Raw genomic sequence first — 24,221 nt, forward strand, 5'->3', positions numbered from 1 at the left:
TGACAGTTGTACTATACTAATGTTAGGTGTTGACAATAAGGGATACTGAATCTGATGTGTATGGGATCTCTATACTGTCTTTGTAACTTTTCTGTTAGTCTAAAACTATTCTAAAATAGAAAGCATATATTTTTAAAATGCTATAGGAATTCAGTTAAGAAAAATTCCTTGAGACTGAAATAACTAAACCCAACCAGTTCTTTTCCTCACATACATAAAAGTTTTGTAAAATGAAAAATAGGTATTCTAGGCAAAAGATGAGTTGAGAAAGTCTTAGTGGTACCTGAAAAAAGTTGTGAGAGACTTCAAAGTATACTCGAGATTATCTGGGACCCCTAGTGACATAGCTTTGAAGCACAGGTTGAAGAAACAGGACTTGATCATTTGTGCAGTCTGATAAGAAACTGCCAAAGAATCTTAAATAGTCTCAAATATTTAAATCTTAAATTATGTAACTGGAGCCAATTATACAATGTCATCTATAAACGATAATTGATAAAACTTTTTGCTGTGTAATTCATGGATTTTTATAACAATGTGGGCAGCTTCTCTGTGCTTTTCCCCCTGAATTTAGAAATGAAACCTAGCTTTCCCTATATCAGATTATTTCACTCATGGCCTCATTAATTAGAAAGGAGAAGAGTTCAGCCTTTTCTACTCTCCGTTTTCTACTCCTTGCTTTTCCATACTATGCGATGAAAGGTAACAGTCTTCTCTAGAATTATTTTTTATTGTTATTTTATTTCTTCCTTTAGTTCCCTACCACTAAAATTTTTTGGTTGACATTTTGTCTCTAATGTGTAATTTTTGCCTGAGTTCTCAATTTTCTTTAATAATATCCCGAAAATTTTGGGACTTTCTCTACAAAAATACATAGACATGAATTTTCGTGTTTTAAAATGGTTCATAGGTACTTTGGAATCCATGTGCCACAGGTCAAGAAACCCTGCCTATCTTGAATCCTATTAATAGTCGTAATAAAACTGAGGTGGCAGACAGACATTTTTCTTACAGTCATTTCTTCTAAGTCTTACATGAACAACATTAGCACTGATATGAACTTAATAGTTCTTGAAGATATGGTGAAAATACTTTGGACATCTTTGAACAGTTCTATAGCTCTAGCTAGGGTAGTGCTTGCTTTTGGCCCTGGGCTATACTAGCATGGCTCAAACAAGCTGTACAATTTGATATTCTAGTATTTGGCAAAGTTTCTGTTCTTGGTGTAGATGGACTGCATCCTGTGCGGTCTTGAAAGATGCAGTTAACCGGTACTCACATGTTATGTGCCAATACGTGATTTTTTAAAACATTTACTTTAATATTTTACTTAGCTTTTTTATTTAGAAAGGAAAAAATACATTAGTTTTTTTTCCTCCCCCACAAGGACTGTTATAAAGTGAAGGCTGCCATCTAGAGACCGACTCATCATTGCAGATGTAGTCACAGCAATTTCTGTTTTCAAGGCATTCTAAAAAATTTATAAGTATCAAAAATGTATCTTTATTTATAATAATTTGTGAGGGTTTGTTTTTTGCACATACTATTTAGACAGATTCCATGTATCCCAAGATATTTACAATTAAGCTTGAAAGGTATCAAAGTGTCTTTTTCTTTACGTCTCTGCCAGACCCCCTCCTCAAATCTTGAAAAAGACTCTTAAATGTAGTCAGTGTATTACTAGGTAACTGTTAAGTTCTACATTTCTGGTATACTGGTATTTGTTTAGTGAATCCTTCTCAGTTTTAGTAGACTCGACATTTCTTCTCCTTTCCTGACTCAGATTTTTTCTACCAATCCATCCATATTTATATGTAGTCTTGATTTGCAGTTTGCTCTTTATCAGGCTAGGTTATATAAAAATGAAACAAAAAATGGCCAGGCATGGTGGCTCACGCCTGTAATCCCAGCAGTTTGGGAGGCCGAGGTGGGTGGATCATGAGGTCAGGAGTTCGAGACCAGCCTGGCCAACATGGTGAAACCCTGGCTCTACTAAAAATACAAAATTTATTGTGTTTTTAGTAGAGAATAATTACACGTGTCGACGCGTGCCTGTAATCCCAGCTACTCAGGAGACTGAGGCAGGAGAATCGCTTGAACCCGGGAGGCAGAGGTTGTAGTGAGCTGAGATTGCGCCATTGCACTCCAGCTTGGACAACAGAACGAGACACAATCTCAAAAAAAAAAAAAAAAAAAAAGAAAGAAAAAGTTAGATGACAATAAAAATGATCCTGTCACATGCTTGGATTATTTCTAGTACATAACTAGATTACATTTTATTTATTAAGGTGCTATAATCCACTCTGTAAAAGAAAAGCTTTAAAATGATTTATACATGGAGCAATTGCTTAGAAAGCATCTACTATTTGGAAGGCTCTTTTGCTAAGTGTGTTAGACAGTGTATTTCAACCACACTTAGACTTCAGTAATTTGAGCTAAGCAAGAATGGTGTGTCATAAAAGCTATAAACTTTTTTTTTTTTTTTTTTGAGTCTTGCTCTGTCATCCAGGCTGGAGTACAGTGGTGCAATCTCAACTTACTGCAACCTCAGCCTCCCAGGTTCCAGAGATTCTTGTGCCTCAGCCTCCTGAGTAGCTAAGATTACAGGCATGTGCCATCCACACCCGGCTGTTTTTTTGTATTTTTAGTAGCGATGATGTCTCGCCGTGTTGCCCAGGCTGGTCTCAAACTCTTGATCTTAAGCAGTCTGCCCACCTCAACCTCCCAAAGTGCTGGGATTATAGGTGTGAGCCACCACGCATGGCCAAAAGCTATTATTAATATAAACTTAAAAGAGCCTTTTGTTATATTTGGATAAATTGTTTTGCCGCTGAGTAAAGTTCTGTCTACTTTCAGTCTTCTACGTACTTGTGTACCTAGTTGGAGGGATGCATATAAGGCTTGGAGTTTATGCCCTGGCTGACATCATAGAATAGAGGAGGAGGAGAATTGAAAATGACTGAGGAGGGGCAGCGTGGAGACATTTCTCTAAACTGTGTGGTTCATATATATGAGGATAAGAAAGTTTTCTGGGTCCTTCTTGACTTTTCTGACAATTTACCTCTTCATTGTCTTAACTTACCCCTATGATAGGTACTAGGCATTTTGAACAAGGTGTTTAGTGCTCTTGGACCTGATATGTCTACTCTGGAGGTGCATGCTATAGGTCTAGGTGATGGGAAAACCACTGGAATTACTTTCTCTGGTTTTGGGATAAAAGAGGTAGCTCCTCTCTTCAAACAGTATTTGAATCTGTGCATACGTAGGAATCTGACTTCCTGTAGAACTCAAGTTAGGAACTGGAGCTTTTAGCTTGCTTCCAAAATGGGCACGATAATGTATCAAAAAAAAAAAAAATGAATGCCCAAAGTAGGAGAGTCTAATACTGAGTATCTTTTATGTTACAGGTGCAATGCCAAATACTTTATATTTGTTATCTCATTTAATTCTCTTATCATCCTTATTTATTTGTTTGAATGCTTCCCATGTGCTAAGTAATGTTCCAGGCAGTAGCAGTTAGAACATTGAAGAAAAGCTCTCTGCTCTGCAGTGATATTATCACCACTTAAAAGATTAGAAATCCTAGTTTCATAGAGATTAAGTGACTTTTCTAGTGTCCCATATCCGGTAACTGGTGGACCTGAGAAACCCTATTATGTCTCATTCTAAAGACATTGAGCCACTCTAGGATGACTTATTTCCTGAGGCTTCTGATGTATGTTGTACTCACTGCAACTACAATTACAGACTGTTTTTATTGTTGTCTGTATAGATATTTATACAAGAGTGTGTTTTCCAGCCTTATATTCCATCTTTCGTGCCCTGTGATAGCAGATAATAAAAACACAGTATTTCTGGCAAACTTGTGTTAAGGATTCTTATTCTTGCCTTCTACTGAGTGCATATTGATAAGGACTACACAAATACCTGATAGTGTTTAAGAGCAGTGTCTTTCAGTTTAGTTTTTTACATTTTATTTTTTATTTGAAATGTATTTATTCATAATTTTGTTTGAGTAATATATTCATGTAGTTCAAATTTTTAAAGTGCAAAAAGTATGAATATAGTCTCCCTTATTTTTCTAAACCTCAACTGCCCATTTCTCTTTCCTGGAGGCAACCAGTTTTACTAGAGTATCTTTCTAGAAATATTTTAATGTATGTTCAGTCAAATATATTTCAATATCCATTCTTTTTTGTGTTTGAATATATCCTATAGATCTTTCCATATCAGTCATAGATAGCTTATTTTTTGATAGCTCTATCTATAGTTTTGATAGATTCCATTGACTTTGAGAGTCAATAAAGAGTAGTGGTTAATCATAGTAGCCAGTCTGCCTGCATGTAAACCATGGGTCTGATACCGGGAAACTTTTTTTGCAAGTTGCTAAACCTCTAGATGCCTCTTGTCTCAGAAATAATAGTATATTCTTCATAAGGCCGTTGTAAAGATTAAATGTATAAGCATCAAGTGCCCGGGAGATAGTAAGCACCCAAATGTTAGCTGCCACCACCATCATCGTTAATATCACCTTTTTATTTATTTCATCTTATCTTTATGAGCATATAGGCTTTCTTTCCTTTTTTTTTTTTTTAATTACAAACAGTGCTTCAGGGATAACCTTTTACATTCATTACTTTGCACATGTGTTAGTCTGTGGATGTTTTGCTACAGGTACAATCTGTGGATCAAAGAGTATGTAAATTTGTAGTTTTGGTAGACATTTACCAAACTGCATACCATAGAGATTGTACCAAATTATGTACTTTTATCAGCAATTTAACATAATTTAAACTATCTAGAACTTTATGGTAGCTTTCTGATGTTATGTCTAATTATGGCATTATTTATAGTTAAAAATGGCAATTTCAAAATTCTTCCTTTTCCTTCTTAGGAGTACTGTCCTGTCAGAATGGCCTGTTCAAACAACGTTTTATGCTTTAATATAAAATATATGTTGGAAGGTTATTCTTTTGGGATTCTCACAGATAACTTGTTAATGCTTGAGAGAGTGGAAATTGATCTGAAAGACTAATTGAAAGATTAATATAAAATGTGTTGTTCCACAGGTACTGTGAGAATAGAGATGTTTCGAAATATGCAGAATGCAGAAATCATCAGAAAAATGACTGAAGAATTTGATGAGGTATAGCATTCCAATATTCATACAAATTGCTTACTTATACTTTCAAATGATGAATATGTTGATTATCTCAGGTTTTGTTTTGATTTGATGTTTAGTGTAACTGAAAATCTATTTTTTAATTATATATGATAATGTATGGTACTAATTCCAAAATTAATGATCTTTGGAGATTTGATTATGTTGTGTGGAGTATTGAATAATTACTGACAGGATAAGAAAATTAGTGATATGAGGTAGAAGTGGATTCTTGATATTTATTTTGAAGACCATCTCAAATTCCCAAATTTATAAATGCGTCTCCAACAGTTTTCTGTTTGTGGAATGCTAGTTGCATTAAATGCTTTAAAGGGAAAACGGTTTGGAGGTCAGTGAATTCTAAGCAGGACCACATATTATACCTGTCTCAGAGATTATAAAATCACATTATGTTATTTAAGATTCCAAGACATCCTAATTAAGAAAAGCCCTGCTTACCTTCATTTAACCCAGAATTTCCCAAAATTATTTTACATGGAAATTCTCCCAAACCCCTGGGGGGTGTGTGTGTGTGTGTGTGCGTGTGTGTGTGTGTGTGTGTGTGTGTGTAAAGCTTCTATTTGGGACACTCTACTTGAAAGTATTCTTATTTTCATTTAGAATTCATGTTTTCTTTGCTTGGCTTCACAAATTAATCACCTTTCTCATTTTCACAGAAATACTCTCTTGAGCAGTTTTACACTGATTGTAAATGCTGAAACATTTCCACAGTTTTATTTCTGTATTGTATTTATGGTGAAATGAATTTATATTATGTGTTAGGCTACCATTAATTCCAGTTTTAACAATCTGCCTTTTGATTTAAATAACATTTCTGTTTTTGGTATGTGTTTCTTTTTCTTGACTTTCAGCACTAAAATATTGGTTGTTTTCTAGGTCTGCTCTTTGACAGGGAGTGGGCACGGGGTTTTATTATTATTAATTTTAACTTGGAAAAAGTAATACAGACACATATGTTAAGACAAACGGTGTGTGACCTGGATATTGGGATTTTGAAAGTTCATCAGGTGATTCTAATGTATACCAAAGCTTGGGAACTACTGGTTTAAAGAAAATTAAAAGAAAGCCAAGAATTAACTTAGTAAAACTCTTCACGTATGAAAATAGAATGAGATAAAAACAGAAATAAAGACACTGTGAAAATGCACGTATAACAAGAAAGCATTACTTTTGTTTTAGGATTATTAAATAACTAGAAGTTGAGAAATTCAGGAAAATAAATATATAGTTTTTTTTTTTTTGTAGACACAGTTTCATTCTGTCGGCCAGACTGGAGCGCAGTGGCATTGTCTCAGCTTGCTTTAACCTCTACCTCCCCGGTTCAAGCAGTTCTCATGCCTCAGCCTCCCAAGTAGCTGAGATGACAGGGGTGTGCCACCACCCCCAGCTAATTTTTGTATTATTAGTAGAGACAGGGTTTCTCCATGTTGTCCAGGCTGATCTGAAACCCCTGACCTCAGGTGATCCAACCACCTCAGCCTCCCAAAGTGCTGGGATTACAGACATGAGCCACCATGCCTGGCCAAATATATACTTAAAAGAAAATGCTCCTGTAAATATTGTTAACTATTATGGTATGTTGAAGGAATAGTAAACTATTAAGAAAAGTAAGAATGAGTTACGTTGCAAGTGAAATTACTGAAAAGGCATTTCATATACCTAAATATATTTTCTCGCAATATTTGAGATGATCAACTTAATCAAAGAAGACTTTTAAAATCACCGTTCAAGTGTTTTTTTTGTTTGATAGTAAAGTAACACACTTTGATTATGATATGAAGGTATTTAAAGTGAAAATACTTAATAGATATTTGAGGCTATCCATTTTGTCGTCTGTCACTTGAGGAAGATATTATTCCTTTTGTTACTGTGTATATAGCCAAGAAACTTGGTTTAAATGCATGTATATTGTGAAATACAACTTATTTTAACAAGTTTATTACAGTTTTTTCTTCAAAAGACTATATATGTCATTTGGTTTTCTGGGAGTTGAGGAGGTTAGCTTTATTAAATTGTGTTTTATAATATTCTAAAAGATCTGATGACAAGAACCATTGGATCCCAAGAGTCTAGAACAATGTCTAATTCTCAAGGAATAATCATTTAAATTTTATTCAAATTAATATATTGTATTACAGCAAAGGTAAAGGTGAGATGAGTTAGTTTGAAGCTGTTTAGATTTTCAGTAAAGTGATCTAAAAGTAAGTTATTGCCTGAGAAGTACACTTTGGTTCCTATTCTTTGTTACAAACAGATTATTACAACGTTGGTTAATAATCGTTTTAAAATACCTATAAACCTGCACACAGCCAGCAGTGCTTTGTGATTGTAATGTCAACCTGATTTAAAAATAAATTATTTCCCAGAGCAATCTATGGGCTATTCAGTCAATACATACACTTGGCTCTTGATAGAGCTAGCTGTAGAAAGCTAAAGCAAATTGATATTTCTTCCCCACATTTTTGGAATTGCACCTTCATATGTAAAGTCTTTGGTATGTTTCCAAGGTCAGATTGCATAGTTTTCATATGTTTTAAGTATGACTTTTATGTAGGGAAATTTTTATAACAAAACACATTTAATGTATTCATTTAGTGCCTTTAATTCTTGCTTGTTCTTTTGCATTACATTGATAAATTGTGTGATTTTTGTGTATTGTGCCCTTCTCCCGTGATAACTTACCTTGCAGATTTTTTCTCTTTTCCTGTCTAATCGTATGTACTTCTCTGAATTTATCCATTTCAGCATGTATTTAATCAAAGGATTAACGTTATTAATAAGTATAAAAATGGTTAAATAGTGTACAGACTGAGAAAAGGAAATATTACAGATATGATAGGGGAAAGCTCACATTATCTCCATTCCCAAATTAAAGTCTCTAAATTGTTTCAATTGTATATCCCATCACTAAAAAAAATTTTTTTTTTTTTTTGAGACGGAGTCTGGCTCTGTCGCCCAGGCTGGAGTGCAGTGATGCAATCTCGGCTTACTGCAAGCTCGGCCTCCTGGGTTCACGCCATTCTCCTGCCTCAGCCTCCCGAGTAGCTGGGACTACAGGCGCCTGCCACTATGCCGGGCTAATTCTTTGTATTTATTAGAGACAGGGTTTCACCGTGTCAGCCAGGATGGTCTTGATCTCCTGACCTCGTGATCCGCCTGCCTCAGCCTCCCAAAGTGCTGGGATTACAGGCGTGAGCCACCGCACCCTGCCACTAAAACATTTTTTAAATTATAATCCTAATAGTGAAAACCTGTGATAAGCCTCCTCTCTCTTCACCATGCTCATTTTCAGAGGGCCAGAGTTTTTGATGTACTAGAGGAGTGCTTAAGAAGTAACTATGTGGTGGCCAGGCATGGTGGCTCACGCCTGTAATCCCAGCACTTTGGGAGGCCAAGGTGAGTGGGTCACCCAAGGTCAGGAGTTTGAGAACAGCCAGGCCAACATGCTGAAACCCTGTCTCTAGTAAAAATACAAAAATTTGCCAGTAGTGGTGGCACACGCCTGTAATTTCAATTACTGGAGTGGCTGATGCAGGAGAATCGCTTGAATCTGGGAGGTGGAGGTTGCTGTGAGCTGAGATCCCACCACTGCATTCCAGCCTGGGCAACAGAGTGAGATTCTCTCTCTCAAAAAAAAAAAAAAAAAAAAAAGAGTAACTATGTGGTGATTATTTGAGACCTTCTTAGTTCTGAACTACATCTGTTTTCTAAATGTCTTATAAATAGTAAATACATGAAAAGATTTCTTCCTTCCACCCTTGGTAATCAGAAAACTGAGTGTATACCCTTGTTTGTTTATTGTATTAAAGTGTACTTTGCAGCATATGCATATTTATTAATAGAATTAAAAATATATAGTATTAATGCTATCATTATTTGTGTAAAAGTAATTTTAATGGACAGATAAAGAAGACAAACTATTTCATACTATACTGATCAAAATACTGTGATCACACAGTGGTTTTCAAATATCACAGGCTAATAACTCAAGACTCGGTATTTATTTAGACATGGTTCTAATGTTGGTAATGGGTCTATATCTTTATTTTTAATAGTCTTCTTAATAATTTAAAGTTTTCAAGGTCATTTTCTTATTAGATTTTCATGGCTTTACTTTTATAGTGGACTAAGATGAATGCGTGCAAGGAGTGACAGTGCCACTACATTTCTTATTTGCTTATGATCACATACTCAGGTTTTTGTTGTTTCAGTTTTCTTGAAAAATCTGTGCTTGGTGCCTTTCCATTTTGCCAGTAGTTAAAAATAGATACTATTGGCCAGGCACAGTGGCTCATACCTATAATCCCAGCACTTTGAGAGTCTGAAGTGGGTGGATCATTTGAGGTCAGGAGTTTGAGACCAGCCTGGCCAACATGGTGAAACCCCATCTCTACTAAAAATACAAAAATTAGCGTGGTGGTACGTGCCTGTAATCCCAGCTAATGGGGAGTCTGAGGTAGGAGAATCACTTGAACCCAGGAGGCAGAGGTTGCAGTGAGCCGAGATCATGCCACCACACTCCAGCCTGGGCAATGGAGTGAGACTTCACCTCAAAAAAAAAAAAAAAAAAAAAAAGACACTATTAGGCTTAAAGTCATTGAATTGGTCATATGTAACTTAAAATAAGAAACCAGTGAGGAATGCCATTTCTATTGTCAACTCCTTTGAGTACTGAACTCTTTTTGCTACTCTGTTAAATTTGTTTTGTGACACAAAGCAGTCTGAACTATGGACCAAGTGAGGGCATACCAGGCTTATTCTGTATATTAAATATTAGCAACAATTAATTTTTTTCTTTTTGTAGATAAAAATAAATAGAAATAGAAGTTCTAATATTTTCTTACAATACACCACTCCATTTGTGTTGCATACTTCACTGTGGAAACTGCTCCAAGATGAGAAAGGTAAACAGAAAATGTTAAAGAAAATAGAATTAGAAATGACAAGTGCCAAAAGATAAATGAATAATTTAAAAATTGGGATGACTCCAGAAATTGTAATGAATTTGTAATATGCAAAAATGTAACAAAGGAAATATATAATGACTGAACCCTGCAGTTTGAACTATTGGGGACAAGAGCAAACATGTTGAATAGTAATAATAATAGCTGATAATTATGCTTAATGGATGCAAGCACTGTTAAGTGCTTTACATGTACTTAATCCTCACAATAGTTTTGTGAGGTAGGTAGTTTATAATATTGTTATCGCTATATGACAAATGAGAAAATTGGGGCACAAAAGGGTTAAGAAACTTGCCTGAGGTGACACAACTACTAAATGGCAAGCCAGGAGTTGAACCCAAACAATCTAGCTCCTACAGCCGTACTTTCTTTTTTTTTTTGGAGAGTGAGTCTTACTCTGTCACCCAGGCTGGAGTGCAATGGTGTGATCTTGGCTCACTGTAACTTCTGTCTCCCGAGTTGAAGCGATTCTCGTGCCTTAGCCTCCTGAGTAGCTGGGACTACAGGCGCACACCACCACGCCTGGCTAATTTTTGTATTTTTAGTAGAGACGAGGTTTCACCGTATTGGACAGGCTGGTCTCGAACTCGTGGCCTCAGGTGAGCCACTGTGCCTGACCCTAAGTCCATACTCTTAACTGCTATCCTATTCTGGGTTTTATATAATCAGAAGTTTATGATACTGAAACGTCTGGGAAAAGATGACTCAGTAACAGTTACACTCTTTCAATTTGGACAACCCTGGTCATATAATTCGTTTCTGGCTTTTTTTATTATCAATTTCTTACTGCTGATCCAGTAAGTTATAGAATTATACTAGTATTTTTTAATGGGCCCATTATAATTCTCTTAATCTAAAATAATCTTTTTAGATTGAGTCAGACCTCTCCATTATATTATCTGAGACATCCACTCATTATGAGAGATGCTTAAATGAGATACTCACGAAGCCAAAGCATATTCCAACAATAACATTTATGTCAGTGGTTACTAGATGAAATACCATCTGGATTAGTCATGATAAACTATTTATTGAGGATATACTTACATGCTGGTAATTTGAAAATTTTTATCTTTCTGTTTTAAAACTTGTACAAAATTGGATTTTACAGTGATTCAAATAAATCACATTTATATTTGTTAAGTATTATTAAGATATATTAGATTTTTCAGCTAAAGCCAGATAGTAGGAATTCGGTTTTTTATTTATTAGAGGTATCATTTTTTGCTTTTATAGATACATAGTAGTTTACATTTTTATGGGGTACATGTGAATATTTTTACATGTATAGAATGCGTAATGATCAAGTCAGGGTATTTGGGGTATCTCTTACCTTGAGTATTTATCATTTCTATGTGTTGGTACCATTTCAAGTCCTCTCCTAGCTTTTGTTTTGTTTGTTTGCTTGTTTGTTTGTTTTGAGACAGAGTCTCACTGTGTTGCCTAGGCTGGAGTGCAGTGGCACGATCTTAGCTCACTGCAACCTCCATCAAAATAGTCTCTGATGATCTTTTGTATTTCTGTGTTATCAGTTGTAATGTCTCATTTTTCATTTCTAATTTTTTTTATTTGGGTCTTTGTTAATCTAGCTAGTGGTTTATCAGTTTTATCTTTTTAAAGAACCAACTTTTCATTTTATTGATCTGCTGTATTTTTTTTAGTTTTAACTTCATTTATTTTTGGTCTGATCTGTATTATTTCTTTTCTGCTGTTAATTTTGTATTTGGTTTGTTCTTCCTACTCTAGTTCCTGAGGTGCATCATTAAATTGTTACTTTGAAACCTTACTATTCTCTCTTTTTTTTTTTTTTAAGACAGAGTTTGGCTCTTGTTGCCCAGGCTAGAGTGCAATGTGTGATCTCGGCTCACTGCAACCTCTGCCTCCTGGGTTCAGGTGATTCTCCTGCTTCAAGCCAACCGAGTATCTGGGATTACAGGCGCCCACGACCACACCCAGCTGATTTTTTGTATTTTTAGTATAGACGAAGTTTACCATGTTGGCTAGGCTGATCTCCAACTCCTGACCTCAGGTGATCCACCCACTTCAGCCTTCCAAAGTGCTGAGATTACAGGTGTGAGCTGCTGTGCCTGGCCTGAAACCTTACTACTCTTTTGATGCAGGTGTTTATTGCTATAAACTTTCATCCTAGTGCAGTTTTGGCTATATCCCACAGGTTTTGGTGTGTTGTGTTTCCACTTTCATTTATTTCAAGGCATGTTTTGATTTACACCTTAATTTCTTCGGTGACCCAGTGGTTATTCAGGAGTGTGTTTTTAAATTTTTATGTATTTGTAAGGTTTTCAAAGTTTCTCTTTGTATTGATTTCTGGTTTTATTCCATTGTGGTCTGAGAAGATATTTCATATGATTTTGATTTTTAAAAATTTGACGAGACTTGTTTTGTGGCTTAACATATGGTCTATCCGTGTGCTAATGAAAATAATGTATATTCTGTGTATGGCCATACCACCCTGAATGCACCCGATCGTGTCTGATCTCGGAGAATAATGTGTATTCTGCAGTTGTTGGATAAAATGTCCTGTAAATGTCAAGCCTATTTGGTTTAAGGTCTAGTTTAAATCCAGTGTTACTTTAATGAACTTCTGTCTAGATGATCGAATGCTGAGGGTGAGGTGTTGAAGTCTCTGTTATAGTCTGGGAGTCTATTTAGCTTTAGCAATGTTTGCCTTATAAATTTGGATGCTCCACTGTTGGGTGCATATATACTAAAAATTATTAAATATTCTTGTTGGATTAATCTCTTTATCATTATATAATGACCTTTGTCTCTATGACTGTTTTTGATGTAAAGTTTGTTTCACTCATCATAAGTATACCTGTTCTTGCTCACTTTTCGTTTCTATTTGTGTGGAATATCTTTGTCCATCCCTTTAGTGTCAGTCTGTATGTGTCTTTAAAGGTAAAGTGCATTACTTGTAGGCAGCATGTAGTTGGATCCTGTCTTTTATCTACTCATCTGGTCTTTGTCTTTTTAGTGGAGTATTTAATCCATTTACATTCAAAGTTAATATTACTATGTGACCCTTTGTTCCTGTCATAGTGTTAATTGTTTTCTGGTTGTTTTGTAATATTATTTGTTTCCTTCTTTTTCTCCTATTGTTTGTCTTTGTTCTTTGGTGATTTTCAGTAGCAGGGTCATTTGATTATTTTATCTTCCTCTTATGTGTGTTTGCTTTACCAGTGAGATTTATACTTTTGTGTGTTTTCTTGATGGTAAACATTGTTCGTTCACATCCAGTTTTAGGACTCCCTTGAGCATTTTTTTTTTGTGTACAACAGATCTGGTGGTGATGGATTTCCTTAGCTTTTGCTTGTTTAAGAAAAATGTTATTTCTCCATTTATTAAAGATAGTTTTGCTGAATATAGTGCTGTTGACTAGCAGGGTTTGTTGTTGTTGTTGTTGTTGTTTTCTTTTAGCAGTGTGAATATGTCCTCCCATTCTCTCTGGTCCTATAAGGTTTCTGCTGAGAAATTTACTGGTAGTCTGATGAAGGTTTCTTTATGTATGACTAGACATTTTTGCTGTTTTCAGAATTCTCTCTGTCTTTGACGTTAAAACAGTTTGACTATAATGTGCCATGAAGAAGACCTTTTTGGATCTTAGCCTCTTGTATCTAAATGTCTATATCTCTTGCTAGACTTGGGAAGTTTTCATCGATTCTTTTATTAGGTAGGTTTTAAAATCCTTTCATTCTGTCTTGGCCGTCTGGGACCCCGATTTGAACATCTGGGTGCTCTGTGGTATTTCATATATCACAAAGGCATAGTTCATTTTTCTTTATTTTTGTCTGGCTGAATTATTTCAGAAGACCTGTGTTCAGGCTCGGATACTTATTTTTCTGCTTGATCCAGTCTTTTGTTGAAGCTTGCAAGTGTATTTTTTATTTTATTCAATGAATTATTCAGTTCCGAAATTTCTGGGGGTTTTTTGGTTAGTTTTCTGTTTTTTTATTTTTTGCTTTTTCAGTCAAGGTCTTGCTCTGTCACCCAGACTGGAGTGCACTGGCATGATCTCGGCTGACTGCAACCTCTGCCTCCTGGGCTCAGGTGATTCTCCCACTTCAGCCTCCCAAATAGCTGGGAATACAGGCACATACCACCATGCCTGACTAATATTTTGTATTTTTGGTAGAGAAGGGGTTTTGCAATGTCCTGAGCTCAAGGAATCCACTCACCTCAGCCTCCCGAAGTGGTGGGATTATAGGTGTAAGCCCCTGCGCCTGACCTGGTTCCTTTTAATGATATCTATTTCTTTGGTAAATTTTTGGTTTATATCCTGAATTGTTTTGCTAACTCCTCTGTATTGTTTTTCAGAATTCTGTTGTATCTCACTGAGCTTCTTTAGAATAAATAATTTGGATTCCTTTTCCAGGACTTAGTGATTTTTTTTGGGGGGGGTGGGGGCAGGGGCATCTGTTGCTGGGAAATTATTGTATTCCTTTGGAGATGTCAAGTTTCCTTGCTTTTTCATATTTCCTGTGTCCTTAATTGATATCTGCACATCTCTTATAGCGCCTGGCTCAGAGGGTCCCATGCCCACGGAGCCTCCCTCATTGCTAGCACAGCAGTCTGAGATCGAACTGCAAGGCTGCAGCGAGGCTGGGGGAAGGTCGCCTGTCATTGCTGAGGCTTGAGTAGGTAAACAAAGCAGGCCAGAAGCTCGAACTGGGTGAAGCCCACCACAGCTCAAGGAGGCCTGCCTGCCTCTGTAGAATCCATCTCTGAAGCAGGGCATAGCTGAACAAAATGTAGCAGAAACTTCTGCAGACTTACATGTTCCTGTCTGACAGCTTTCAAGAGAGTAGTGGTTCTCCAAGCACAGAGTTTGAGATCTGAGAACAGACAGACTGCCTCCTCACGTGGGTCCCTGACCTCCAAGTAGCCTAACTGGGAGGCAGCCCCCAGTAGGGGCAGACTGACACCTCATACGGCCCGATAACCCTCTGAGATGAAGCTTCCCGAGAAACAATCAGGCGTCAACATTTGCTGTTCAGCAATATTCACTGTTCTGCAGCCTCGGCTGCTGATACCCAGGAAAACAGGGTCTGGAGTGGACCTCCAGCAAACTCCAACAGACCTGCAGTTGAGGATCCTGACTGTTAGAAGGAAAACTAACAAACAGAAAGGACATCCACACCAAAACCCCATCTGTACGTCACCATCATCGAAGACCAAAGGTGGATAAAACCACAAAGATGGGGAAATAACAGAGGAGAATAGCTGAAAATTCTAAAAATCAGATCACCTCTCCCCCTCCAAAGGAACACAGCTCCTTGTCAGCAACGGAACAAAGCTGGACAGAGAATGACTGACGAGTTGAGAGAAGAAGGCTTCAGACGATCAAACTTTTCTGAGCTAAAGGAGGAAGTTGGAACCCATCGCAAAGAAGGTGAAAACCTTGAAGAAAGATTGGACGAATGGCTAACTAGAATAACCAGTATAGAGAAGTCCTTAAATGACCTGATGGAGCTGAAAACCATGGCATAACAACTACACGACGAATGCACAAGGTTCAGTAGCCGAGTCGATCAACTGGAAGAAAGGGTATCAGTGACTGAAGATCAAATGAATGAAATGAAGCGAGAAAGGAAGTTTAGAGAAAAAAGAGTAAAAAGAAACAAAGCCTCCAAGAAATATGGGACTATATGAAAAGACCAAATCTACATCTGATTGGCATACCTGAAAGTGACAGGGAGGATGGAACCAAGTTGGAAAACACCCTGCAGGATATTATCCAGGAGAACTTCCCCAACCTAGCAAGGCAGGCCAACATTCAAATTCAGGAAATACAGAGAACGCCACAAAGATACTCCTTGAGAAGAGCAACTCCAAGACACACAATTGTCAGATTCACCAAAGTTGAAATGAAGGAAAAAATGTTAAGGGCAGCCAGAGAGAAAGTTTGGGTTACCCACAAAGGGAAGCCCATCAGACTAACGGCGGATCTCTCGGCAGAAACCGTACAAGCCAGAAGAGAGTAGGAGCCAACATTCAACATTCTTAAAGAAAAGAATTTTCAACCCAGAATTTCATATCCAGCGAAACTAAGCTTCATAAGTGAAGGAGAAATAAAATCCTTTAGAGACAAACAAATGCTGAGAGATTTTGTTGCCACCAAGCCTGCCCTAAAAGAGCTCCTGAAGGAAGCACTAAACATGGAAAGGAACAACCAGTACCAGCCACTGCAAAAACATGCCAAATTGTAAAGACCATGGATGCTAGGAAGAAACTGCATCAACTAGCAAGCAAAATAACCAGCTAACATCATAATGCAATGACAGGATCAAATTCACACATAACAATATTAACCTTAAATGTAAATGGGCTAAATGCTCCAAGTAAAAGACACAGACTGGCAAATTGGATAAAGAATCAAGACCCATCACTGTGCTGTATTCAGGAGACCCATCTCATGTGCAGAGACACACATAGGCTCAAAATAAAGGGATGGAGGAAGATCTACCAAGCAAATGGAAAACAAAAAAGGCAGGGGTTGCAATCCTAGTCTCTGATAAAACAGACTTTAAACCAACAAAGACCAAAAGAGACAAGACCATTACATAATGGTAAAGGGATCAAGTCAACAACTAAGAGCTAACTATTCTAAATATATATGCACCCAATACAGGAGCACCGAGATTCATAAAACAACTCCTTAGAGACCTACAAGAGACTTAGACTCCCACACAATAAATAATGGGAGACTTTTAACACCCCACTGTCAAAATTAGACAGATCAACGAGACAGAAAGTTAAAAAGGATATCCAGGAATTGAACTGAGCTCTGCACGAAGCGTACCTAATAGACATCTACAGAACATTCCACCCCAAATCAACAGAATATACATTCTTCTCAGAACTACATCACACTTATTCCAAAATTGACCACATAGTTGGAAGTAAAGCACTCCTCAGCAAATGTAAAAGAACAGAAATTATAACAAGCTGTCTCTCAGACCACAGTGCAATCAAATTAGAACTCAAGATTAAGAAACTCACTCCAAACCGCTCAACTACATGGAAACTAAACAACCTGCTCCTGAATGACTGCTGGGTACATAACGAAATGAAGGCAGAAATAAAGATGTTCTTTGAAACCAACGAGAACAAAGGCACAACATACCAGAATCTCTGGGACACATTTAAAGCAGTGTGTGAAGGGAAATTTATAGCACTAAATGCCCACAAGACAAAGCAGGAAAGATCTAAAATTGACACCCTAACATCACAATTGAAAGAACTAGAGAAGCAAGAGCAAACACATTCAAAAACTAGCAGAAAGCAAGAAATAACTAAGATCAGAGCAGAACTGAAGGAGATAGAGGCACAAAAAACTCTTCAAAAAATCAATGAATCCAGCAGCTGGTTTTTTGAAAAGATCAACAAAATCGGTAGACCACTAGCAAGGCTAATAAAGAAGAAAAGAAAAAAGAATCAAATAGATGCAATAAAAAATGATAAAGGGTATATCACCACCGATCCCACAGAAGTACAAACTACCATCAGAGAATACTATAAACACCTCTGCGCAAATAAACTAGAACATCTAGAAGAAATGGATAAATTCCTGGACACATACACCCTCCCAAGACTAAACCAGGAAGAAGTTGAATCCCTGAATAGACCAATAACAGGCTCTGAAATTGAGGCAATAATTAATAGCCTACCAACCAAAAAAAGTCCAGGACCAGATGAATTCACAGCCGAATTCTACCAGAGGTACAAGGAGGAGCTGGCCCCATTCCTTCAGAAACTATTACAATCAATAGAAAAAGAGGAAATCCTCCCTAACTCATTTTATGAGGCCAGCATCATCCTGATACCAAAGCCTGGCACAGACATAACAAAGAAAGAGAATTTTAGACCAATATCCTTGATGAACATCGATGCGAAAATCCTCAGTAAAATACCCGCAAACCGAATCCAGCAGCACATCAAAAAGCTTGACCACCATGATCAAGTGGGCTTCATCCCTGGGATGCAAGGCTGGTTCAACATACACAAATCAATAAACATAATCCAGCATATAAACAGAACCAAAGACAAAAACCAGATGATTATCTCAATAGATGCAGAAAAGGCCTTTGACAAGATTCAACAGCCCTTCATGCTAAAAACTCTCAATAAATTAGGTATTGATGGGACATATCTCAAAATAATAAGAGCTATTTATGACAAACCTACAGCCAGTATCATACTGAATGGGCAAAAACTGGAAGCATTCCCTTTGAAAACTGGCACAAGACAGGGATGCCCTCTCTCACCACTCCTATTCAACATAGTGTTGGAAGTTCTGGCCAGGGCAATTAGGGAGGAGAAAGAAATAAAGAGTATTCAGTTAGGAAAAGAGGAAGTCAAATTGTCCCTGTTTGCAGATGACAAGATTGTATATTTAGAAAACCCCATTGTCTCAGCCCAAAATCTCCTTAAGCTGATAAGCAACTTCAGCAAAGTCTCAGGATACAAAATCAATGTGCAAAAATCACAAGCATTCTTATACACCAATAACAGACAAACAGAGAGCCAAATCATGAGTGAAATCCCATTCACAATTGCTTCAAAGAGTATAAAATATCTAGGAATACAACTTACAAGGGATGTGAAGGACCTCTTCAAAGAGGACTACAAACCACTGCTCAGAGAAATAAAAGAGGACACAAACAAATGGATGAACATTACATGCTCATGCATAGGAAGAATCAATATCATGAAAATGGCCATACTGCCCAAGGTAATTTATAGATTGAACGCCATCCCCATCAAGCTACCAATGACTTTCTTCACAGAATTGGAAAAAACTACTTTAAAGTTCATATGGAAGCAAAAAAGAGCCCCCATTGCCAAGTCAATCCTAAGCCAAAAGAACAAAGCTGGAGGCATCATGCTACCTGACTTCAAACTATACTACAAGGCTACAGTAACCAAAACAGCATGACACTGGTACCAAAACAGAGATATAGACCAATGGAACAGAACAGAGCCCTCAGAAATAATACCACACATCTACAACTATGTGATCTTTGACAAACCTGACAAAGACAAGAAATGAGGAAAGGATTCCCTATTTACTAAATGGTACTGGGAAAACTGGCTAGCCACATGTAGAAAGCTGAAACTGGATCCCTTCCTTACACCTTATACAAAAATTAATTCAAGATGGATTAAAGACTTACATGTTAGACCTAAAACCATAAAAACCCTAGAAGAAAACCTAGGCAATACCATTCAGGACATAGGCATGGGCAAGGACTTCATGTCTAAAACACCAAAAGCAATGGCAACGAAAGCCAAAACTGACAAATGGGATCTAATTAACCTAAAGAGCTTCTGCACAGTAAAAGAAACTACCATCAGAGTGAACAGGCAGCCTACAGAATGGGAGAAAATTTTCACAATCTACTCATCTGACAAAAGGCTAATTTCCAGAATCTACAAAGAATTCAAACAAATTTACAAGAAAGAAAACAACCTCATCAAAAAGTGGGCGAAGGATATGAACAGACACTTCTCAAAAGAAGACATTTATGCAGCCAACAGACACATGAAAAAGTGCTCATCATCCCTGGCCATCAGAGAAATGCAAATCAAAACCACCATGAGATACCATCTCACACCAGTTAGAATGGCGATCATTAAAAAGTCAGGAAACAGCAGGTGCTGAAGAGGATGGGGAGAAATAGGAACACTTTTACACTGATGGTGGGACTGTAAACTAGTTCAACCATTGTGGAAGACAGTGTGGTGATTCCTCAAGGTTCTAGAACTAGAAATACCATTTGACCCAGCCATCCCATTACTAGGTATCTATCCAAAGGATTATAAATCATGCTGCTATAAAGACACATGCACATGTATGTTTATTGTGGCACTATTCACAATAGCAAAGACTGAGAACCAACCCAAATGTCCATCAATGATAGACTGGATTAAGAAAATGTGGCACATATACACCATGGAATACTATGCAGCCCTAAAAAAGGATGAGTTCATGTCCTTTGTAGGGACATGGATGAAGCTGGAAACCATCATTCTCGGCAAACTATCACAAGGATAAAAAACGAAACACCTCATGTTCTCACTCATAGGTGGGAATTGAACAATGAGAACACTTGGATACAGGAAGGGAACATTACACACTGGGGCCTGCCGTGGGGTGGGGGAAGTGGGGAGGGATAGCATTAGGAGATATGCTTAATGTAAATGACGAGTTAATGGGTGCAGCACACCAACATGGCACATGTATACATATGTAACAAACCTGCACGTTGTGCCATGTACCCTAGAACTTAAAATATAATGAAAAATAGTAATAATTTAAAAGAACAGCAAAAAACAGAAAAACAAGAGGAACTCCACTATAGTGGGGTTTTGTGACACAGTAGCAGCAGGTAGGCTGCTGAGTTACCTTTAGGAAGCATCTTTGCTTTCTCGTCTATATGTAATTTCTCCAGTCTATACTCACATTCCCAGTCATGTAGTGCTCCCTACCACTCACTCATCTAACACCAACATTAACTTTCTTTTGGGATTTTGACTCTGAGTCCTGTCTTTTCTAGTGTCTGCTTTTTGTTACCTGTTCTTGGGATCTGGTGTTCCATATATCACACTAGTTCTCTTTCCTATGACTCCAGCAGAGCTCAAGGCCTCATTTATAAACAAATTTGCCTAGCAGCACTTTGTTCTAGAAAAGACAAAAAGCTACACATTGCGAATATTCAGGCAACCTTGTTCACAGAATTCCTCATTCTCTACCTTGTTAATTTCCGTTTCTGTACTTAAGTGTCTTACACTAGAGAGAGAAACCTCTAGCCAATTGGGTTGTACTCTACGTTTTGTGTTTTAAAACAAGATGACACAACCTGGTGATATCAAGAACTCAGATTGTTTTCTTAGAAAACAATCAGTCCAGTGTTTGAAGTGGAATTAAAATCAAGTTCATAGTAAAATTTGAGGAAATTTGGTTGGAATTTAGGATGTATAAGATTATTTTTGGACTTCCCAATGAAATGCTTATACTTTTGAAATTCTCACTTCTTAAAAATTCAGTTTAAAATGTTGAAAGATGTGGTATGACACAGATATCATGATAGCTTTCATCAAAATTAACTCGCAATCATCCTTTCTAGTCCAAACTTTAAAAAAAATTTTTTACTATTTCAAATTACCTCAACTATGATCCAAATACAACAAAGTGGAACTATTATTTTCAACAAAAGGCTTAGAACAATAAAGTAGATGCTGGTTCTAAAATAGTAATTTTGAGTACTTTAAGAATTACTTAGTTGTGGCAGATCAAAACGAAAGAGAAAGAATCAAATGTACTATGAAAGTCACCTATTTCTTTCTTTCTATAACTACTTTGCAAAAAAGGGTTCCCATGTAGGTAGGAAGAAAAAAAAGCTTTGATCAAACTGCTATAATGTGACATACTTAATATGTTCTTTTTTTTAGGACAGTGGTGATTATCCTCTTACCATGCCTGGACCTCAGTGGAAAAAATTTCGTTCAAACTTTTGTGAATTTATTGGAGTCCTGATTCGACAGTGTCAGTATAGCATAATTTATGATGAGTATATGATGGACACAGTAATCTCCCTTTTGACGGGTTTGTCAGACTCCCAGGTCAGAGCTTTTAGGCATACAAGTACCCTGGCTGGTAAGTAATCGACATTTTATTTCCTTTTCATTTAGTTTTGTTGAGTATGTTTTATTCTGATTAAAAGCTTAATGAGAAGATTTAATTAAAAATTTAATCAGAATAAAACATTCATTTGAATAGTTTTTGTTAAAATTTATGCCTGTTTTGATAACTGGCATTTGATAGCCTTAAGAATGAAAATTGAAATTTTCTGGCCAGTGTCATCAAATGTCTGTCTGAATGTTTAGTTACTAATGTACATCCTTATTTATAACTGAAGAAATTTTAAGAGACCACTAGGCCAAATTCTTTGGAAAACCCAAGTAATAATAGTTGAAATTCCAAATTTATTCTATTTTTTCATCGCATAATTACATTGTTTTATTGCTCATTATTATTATAGATAAGTGGGTAAATACTTGTTTATATATTTGAAACAATTCTATCCGTTAGGGTAACAAACATTCTTCCCATTCCTAGTGCTATAATAACTTAAACATATTCAAATATTAACATCTTTAAAGTCAGTTCTTAAGGTAGGCTGTAGATAATTTGAAGAACTAACAGATTAGTTTTCACTTTTGCTTTCTTTTAGAATTATCATGACAACTTGTCAGCCAACTATATTCATTTTTTTTCTTGACTTTCAGTAACGAGGTAATTTTCTTATTTTAGCAATTGTTCTATTTTTCCTTCACTGCTTTAACTGTGCCTACCTAAAATGACTATTTTTTTTCATTCATAATGGAGTGTGTGTATACTTGTTGGGTGTTCATAAGTGTATGTTTAAATAATCCCAAATTACATCTTTTTTAATAGCAGTAACTTTGCCTATATTCATCACTTATTATCATGACAAACCAGATTTAGACTCATTAGTTACATTTTATTTTGCATTTAAATTTTAATTTCTCATTTATCTAATTTATTTAAAGCACTGTTCCTCAGACTTTAGCACACACCAGAATCACCTACAGAGCTTGTTCAAACAGATGGCTGGGCTAAGAAGTTCCTAGGCAATGTTGATGCTGGTGATTTGGGAACTACACATTGCAAGTGTCTGCTTTAAAATTTTGTTGTTTTTTGGCTTAACCTGTTGCCCAAAGCCAATAAGATAATAACTGGAGTTGTGTATATGTTTTTACATTGTTTTTTTCCCAATTCTCATTTTTCCCTTACTCAGTTAATTCATATTAATTCATATTAGTGTCTATTATTCTGTTAGTTACAGTCCTAACCAAGTAAACATGAAGCACAGTTTGTTTTTTTCTGAAAGTATTCTTTTCTCATTTTTAGGAAGAGAGGGAGATATTTTACCCAATTTTATCTTTTTTCAAAAGATTAAAAATATAATTGGTTGAAAAATACCTATGTAGAACATACATCAGATACAGTTCATACTGTGTTTTGAGAGTATCTTCTTCCTCATTATTAGGAAGAAAAAGATTTTTTGCCCCATTTATCTTTTTTAAAAAGTTACTGTAAAAATACTGTTTATTATTCAAACAGTTGTATAATGTTATACATTTTTTTTTCTAATTCCCCAACCTTTAGTAGTATCCTCTGCATTTGGTTGTTGCTTTTTTTCTTTATATTTTCTATTCCTTTTCATCTTCTTTCTGTGTGCAGTAATGCCCATTTACCTGGTTGTCACATGCATAGGAAATTCAGCAATTTGGAAAAAAAAAACTTGAAAATGAAGTAGAAATTGCTTGTAAATAACCAATTTTGCTGTCATAAGAATTAACGAATTTACTTTTATACAGAAGTTATTATCTGGGTTTCCCAAGGCCAAGAGAGGAGGAGAAGCAATAAGTTAATTGAGGGCTGATAGTATTTTGAAATGACCATTTAAAACAAGAAGACACAAAAATTAGTTTACAGTTCTCAAGATAGAGCACAATTTTTGGCTTCTCTGTAGGGGCAAGCTACCTTTCTTTAATCTAGAAACTTGTGTGCATTCTGTTTAAAAGATTAATTGTATGCCATTTACTCTAAGAACATAAGAGGAGTGCTATATTATAGAAATATGCAGAATATGTTGACTCAAAACATTGTTTTAATTTTGTGAACAATGCACTTTAACTCATTTGCATTTGTCCTTCACTGCCATGTAAATGCAGTATTACTGTATTTTACTGCCTTTATGATGGTCCGTTTCAGCTCTTCTTTTCGTTTGCTCATTTTTAGTAACTTTCATTGTATTGTTTTCTCTATACTTATCGCTTTGATTATCTCCATCTGCTAATCTTATATATGTTTAAATATATTTTCATTATGGCTTTCTTCCTATTCCTTTTGAATTGAGTGTCTCCTGCCTCCCCCCATTGCCTTTCTGTGCCTCTTTTCCACGATCTACCTGCGTTCATCATAACCTTTAAAACTACTTGATGAATGTGATTTTGTTTTCACCTAT

At 36.3% G+C, this 24,221-nt stretch overlaps 1 protein-coding gene across 6 annotated transcripts in view; it reads left to right on the forward strand.

The window, feature by feature from the left end:
* STAG1 (STAG1 cohesin complex component) overlaps positions 1-24,221 on the forward strand; it is a 424,583-nt gene that overhangs the window by 208,916 nt on the left and 191,446 nt on the right. For 5 of the 6 annotated variants that reach the window (XM_055295322.2, XM_063611315.1, XM_055295321.2 and 2 more), the window contains 2 exons: positions 5,070-5,146; positions 21,619-21,823. In XM_055295322.2, the coding sequence (XP_055151297.1) occupies positions 5,070-5,146; positions 21,619-21,823 (282 nt within the window). Of the gene's footprint in view, positions 1-5,069; positions 5,147-10,014; positions 10,087-21,618; positions 21,824-24,221 lie in introns of those variants that run through there. The other variant, XM_055295326.2, reaches the window with a different exon arrangement.

Source organism: Symphalangus syndactylus, chromosome 10 (assembly GCF_028878055.3).
Source record: "Symphalangus syndactylus isolate Jambi chromosome 10, NHGRI_mSymSyn1-v2.1_pri, whole genome shotgun sequence".
Taxonomy (NCBI): domain Eukaryota; kingdom Metazoa; phylum Chordata; class Mammalia; order Primates; family Hylobatidae; genus Symphalangus; species Symphalangus syndactylus.